The sequence below is a fragment of the Rhagoletis zephyria genome, unplaced genomic scaffold, assembly GCF_001687245.7.
Source record: "Rhagoletis zephyria isolate East Lansing unplaced genomic scaffold, Rhagoletis_zephyria_1.1 Rzeph_scaffold_25335, whole genome shotgun sequence".
NCBI lineage: Eukaryota > Metazoa > Arthropoda > Insecta > Diptera > Tephritidae > Rhagoletis > Rhagoletis zephyria.
In genome coordinates, this window is record NW_016182393.1 from 1 (window position 1) to 5,426 (window position 5,426).

Below are 5,426 nucleotides of genomic sequence, written 5' to 3' on the forward strand. Positions count from 1 at the left end.
ATCAGTGTGTTTTTCTGCACCTTTTCTCCCTTTCCTCCTCCTCCTCCTCAGTGAGGCTGCCAGACTTCAGAGAAAAATGAAAAATGAAAGTGAGAAATATGGAAGAAGAAGAAGAAGAAGGAAAGAAAGAAAGCACACACTGTCTCGGACGAAATTGCCGTTCAATTGATTTCCATCGCCGAGCTGCTCTTTCCTTCTTCTCTCCTCGCTTCAGCCCTTTCGTCTCGCGCCGCGACACTGTCTGTCTTGGTGCCACATCATATACGCCGATACACTCTCTCTCTCTTTCTTCGGTTACCGAAAACTGTCGCCACAAGTGTATTCGACAAGTGTATCTGTCTTCCATCGACATGGACGCTGACTCTGCCTACTGCGAGTAGTGAGCAACTAGTGCATTTCCCCCTAGTGTAGTTCTGATCTGCTCGACATGTCTGACCAGCTTCTCGTTGTGAGTGTGTGTGTTAAATTGCCCGTACACAAGTTTACCTGTTGTGTGTGTGTTCTGTGCGAGTGAACCTGGCACGGTAACCTACCTTAGTCAACGAGGACAACGGGCACACGGACAGACATTACAAGCATATTAGTGGCAGTGGTGGTGACATATGAGCATGATTCGCCTGCTCTATGAAAATTGACTGACTGCGGATTAGCGAGCTTGCTGATTGAAAGAGCAAGCGAGAGAAATGGAAAGTAAAAACCGAGCTTGCAGCAGCAGCAGCAGCAGCTACCAATTGGCACTGGCGCGTGCCAACTGAACAAGAGTGATAGGGGAAAAAATTGAGCAAAAATGAGAGAAAAAGAAAAAGAAACAAATCGCCAACCGAAGAAAGTGGACTCGAACAACAGTAATCGAGCAACTGTACTGAAGCAGTCAACCAACCACTGGTGGATTTGACTGATCCAACAGAAAGAGAGAGAGAGGACTGTCTACCTAAATGCTAGCAGCTAATTATCATGATCTCGGCGTGTTCAGTGACGCCATGAGTGCAACTGCTTGACTGCTGCTAATGTCTGTCTTTGACTAAACAGTTTGATTTTTACCTCATTGTTGCCGCCACTGCTGTTGCTAACTGCTGCTATCGACATGTGTCCACTATCGACAGTTGTAGCTGTAGATGCATTGACCTGTGTGCTGGTGGTGGTGGTGGTGGTGGTGATGATGATCACTAATGGGAATAAAGGTACAGCTGCAGCTTCGGTAATGAACAAGAGTTAAAAAATGTGAATGCGAGATGAGCATCAGCAGCAGAGAGAGTGAGACTTCAAGTTGATTAGAGAAGCATTGTCGAAAGTGCACGAAGAAGGTGCATGCACAAGAAGTGAAAGAAGAAGAAGAAAAAATGGCTAAAAAGCTGACTGTCAGCAGTGAAGACGACGACGATGATGATGCCCAACAAAGGTGTGCAACAGCGTAAATGCTTTTTAGCCGCCTATTAGCCACAGACACCACCACCGCCACCACCATCACTTTCGTAGAAGCAGAAGTAAAAGTGGTAATTTTTTTGACAGATTGAAATTAGCTGTGCAATGAGCGTAGCAGCCGCAGCACAGTGCCACCAGTGCACAGTGAGCATCAGCAACAGCAGCTCATCATTTAGCTGCAGAAAAGTGATAGCGACGACGACGACGACGAAGATGATGATGAACAACAACAGCAAGTGGTGGCAGTAAGGACACTCAAATACACATACACTTGCTTTGAGATGCTAGATGCACCACCTTCCAAGAATGAATTCACGCACGGATCACACGCTAAATAAACCTGTGCGTCCATTTTTAAAAAGACTGATGTTGTTGCTGTTTACTGCTACCACAAACAGTACTGTCACTCATTTCCCTTTCAGAATCACTAATTGAAAAAATTCTCACGCTTTCATCTGATGATGTTGGCTCACAATCTAAAAACTAAAAATGTGAAAACTTCAACAGCAGCTGTACCAGAGTCGTTTAATAAAAAAATAAATCTACCTGGCAGGCAACCATCAGCGGCGACCTCACTTGAGCGAGAATCAAACAAAAAGAACAAAACTTGAACGCTGTAAACTCTCACTTTATATACTGTTCAATGTTTGGTCGCTAGAGAACTGTACCATGATCACTTGATCTGTACCTTGGCTATCAGCGCCAGTCCAATGAGAAGGAAGGCCAGAATGGTCAGCGTCCCATAAGTGACGATGTAGTAGTAGTAAAGGTTTGAGTAGTGACCATTAGAGCAGGCCCTCCACAGGGCAATAGATCTTTTGCTGCCGCCGTCAGCAGTGGTGATCATATTGGTACCGTTGATGCTGTCACCAATAAAAAGGTGCGAACTAGGTGTTGTCGTCGTGGATGTGGTCACCTTGGGATCGCGAAAGATGGAGATGCTCGGACCGAAGCTCTCCAGCAGGCCAATGACGATGCCGCTGAGGATCTTCTCAAAGAAGCTCACCGCTCCATAGACAAAAGAGGTGCTTTTCTGGGTTTTGACAACAAACAAATGACAGAACAGGACTCTGAACACGCATTTTTCACTTACCTTGTTCCGACCAATCATATCAGAGACCAGACTGAGCGTAGAGATCTTGACCATGGAGAANAGATGGAGATGCTCGGACCGAAGCTCTCCAGCAGGCCAATGACGATGCCGCTGAGGATCTTCTCAAAGAAGCTCACCGCTCCATAGACAAAAGAGGTGCTTTTCTGGGTTTTGACGACAAACAAATGATAGAACATGACTCTGAACGCACATCACTTTCACTTACCTTGTTCCGGCCAATCATATCAGAGACCAGACTGAGCGTAGAGATCTTGACCATGGAGAAGGAGATGCCCAGGAAGACGACCACAGGGTATATTTGCCAGTGTTTAAAGGACTCATTGTCGCAGTTGCCGGCAATCAGCCAGAGACTGCCAACGATGCCAAAGAGAATGCCAAAGAAGAGGTCGTACTGTGTGCATTTGTGGATGAGTGAGCATTCGTAAAAGCAAATAAAAGACAACCATGTTTTTCACTTTACCTTATTGCTCAGTTCATTTTCAATGTAGTTTGAGGCAAAGGTAGAGAGGAAGCCTGATACGAAGATAACCAGTGGCAAAAAAGCGATAGCCGTCTGAAAGGCGGTTTTGACCAAAAAAAATTAGTTAGACTCTGTTCAAAGGTGAAACAACGTCCTTACCTTGTTCAGAAACAACGTCTCAGGAATGTAGAGAATGAGATAGGTGACCGGCAGATTGATGTACAGCCGGGCAAACATGTAGACGAAGCACTACAGAAAAGTGAAGTTCAAGTTGAGGCAATTTCGTAAACAAGCAAACAAACAAACAACTTTTGTATACTGACAATCTTGTAGAAGGTCTTGTCGGTGAACCAGTCCCAGGTGCCAAACTGGTCCATCGATCGACCACCACCGGGTTTTACCACTTCGTGCATCACCACCCCATCATTATCGGTTTTTTGCTGATGACCACTTTTGCCACCAGCTTCCCTGGCCAAAAGTGCCTCCTCTTTTTCCTCTTTTTCCTCAGCCGCCAGCCTGATCTCCTTCAAGCGCACCAGCTCCACTTCATTGACAGTAAAGAGGAAGACGACGGAGTGGCCGACGCCCACTACGGTCATGTAGAAGCTGTTGTCCTGTAGAAAGAGTAAAAAAGGGAAAGTCAAATACTCCTCAAATCTAGGCACCTGATGATGATGATGACGCAATGACGCAATGTTTACCGCAATGACGAAGATGTCACTCTTGGAGAGCTTGCTGCCGTCATTGAGCTGCAACGTCGCCCAGAAGCAGGCGAAGACGACGACGGCGGCGTAGATGCTGGCCGTCTGGCGGGTGGAGGTCAGCCAGATGCGGTCGGCGCCGGTCACCGACAGCTCGTTGATCATCGAGAGGTGGGCGATCTGACAGAAGGACCAGGCCAGCTGCGAGAGGCAGATGCAGAGGAGGAAGATGGTGACGGCGGTGGCCGGCGTCTCCACCAGCATCGGCAGCTCAGAGAAGCAGACGGGAAAGGAGACGATGAGCACCGTCACGCCGATCAGGTACCAGGTCTTGTACTTGCCCAGGCGGAAGAAGCGACCCGAGGTGAAGGGCGCGTCGAAGAAGAAACCGATGGCGATGGTGATCACTGAGTCGAAGACCTGCCCCGTTACGACGAAGTAGAAGGCATTGACGGGGTAGAACATCTTGTAGAAGAGCAGGGCGTAGGTGAACCAGATCTAAAGGGGTGGCAGAAAAGTGTGTCCGTTTTAAGACAATGATGAGTCCGATTTTAAGGATGACTCGGGTACTTACCGGGCTAACCATGTCATTGAAAATGTGGCCTGGCATTAAGATACAAATGTGTGTAACGGTGTTATGATCACTGAAAAGCTGAAAGGCCCACTTACCGAAAGCAAAGCCGTACTTTGTTCGGAAGTTGAAGGTAATTTTTGGGTTCTCCATTACTGTGTCCCGAAGTAAGTTGTGAAGATGAGCTTGAAGATGATGTGAAACCTCGAGATATGCTGCGAACAGAGAGCTGTACTTTGAAATCAAAGAACGAGTAAATCGGCCCAAATACATCCTGTTATATACCTGCAAAAAGACTGAGTAAAAAAGTTCTAAATCTGCAAGTCCACGTCTAACTTGGACTTGGAACATCGTCACTACGGTTCGTCTTCGGATGCTTCTGAGCCAAAGTGCAATGGACTCCGCGTCAATGGAAAGCACTGCCCAAAGACTGCCATGTATCTACTGTCTAAAGAGAGCATTCTGTAGATTTTAGTGTTTAAAAATGGTCACCAAATCATTTCATTAGNGGATGCTTCTGAGCCAAAGTGCAATGGACTCCGCGTCAATGGAAAGCACTGCCCAAAGACTGCCATGTATCTACTGTCTAAAGAGAGCATTCTGTAGATTTTAGTGTTTAAAAATGGTCACCAAATCATTTCATTAGATTTAGCAATAAACAAAACGGCTGTCAAAATCGGTGGCAGTGACCACTGGTCACCTCAGCGCGAGCAGCAGCAGCAGCAGCAGCCAGCACGTGCTCAACCGACAGCACTGCTGAAAAAAGTAGGCGTGGCGTCACCTGCCTTTGAGCAGCGCTTTCACCTGACACAAAGTCTCCGCCCAGTTTTGGCAACATTTGTACAATCAGCAGCCTCCCCCGTGGCTACAGAAGCACTGTAGCGCTGAATCAGCAGAATTTCGCTACACTTTGCCACACTGCATCCATCCATCCTCCTCTCGTCATTTCTACTTTGGCGCCGAGCTGTCTGGTTGGCCGTCCATCACCCGCTAATTTCCCGTTTTCCATTTGCCACTTTTTTCCATCATGGCGGATGATCTCTTTGCCATCACCAAAAAGCAACAGCAGGAACAGCAGCAGCAGCAGCAGCGTTCCCAGGCTGGCACCTTTCCGATTCGCCTTCGTCTGCCGGCGCAGATCAGCGCTCTGGCCTTGAA

General features: G+C 47.4%; 1 protein-coding gene across 1 annotated transcript; it reads right to left on the minus strand.

Moving 5' to 3' along the window:
• Nucleotides 1-2,741: 2,741 nt before the first annotated feature.
• LOC108382120 (major facilitator superfamily domain-containing protein 12-like) lies at nucleotides 2,742-4,283 on the minus strand (the record flags this gene model as incomplete). Its single annotated transcript, XM_017638519.1, has 6 exons — nucleotides 4,272-4,283; nucleotides 3,698-4,195; nucleotides 3,320-3,610; nucleotides 3,156-3,245; nucleotides 2,997-3,089; nucleotides 2,742-2,927 (listed from the first exon to the last, which is right to left on the minus strand). Coding segments are annotated over exons 1-6 (1,170 nt in total), but the record flags the coding sequence as incomplete, so codon positions are not given.
• Nucleotides 4,284-5,426: the final 1,143 nt, after the last annotated feature.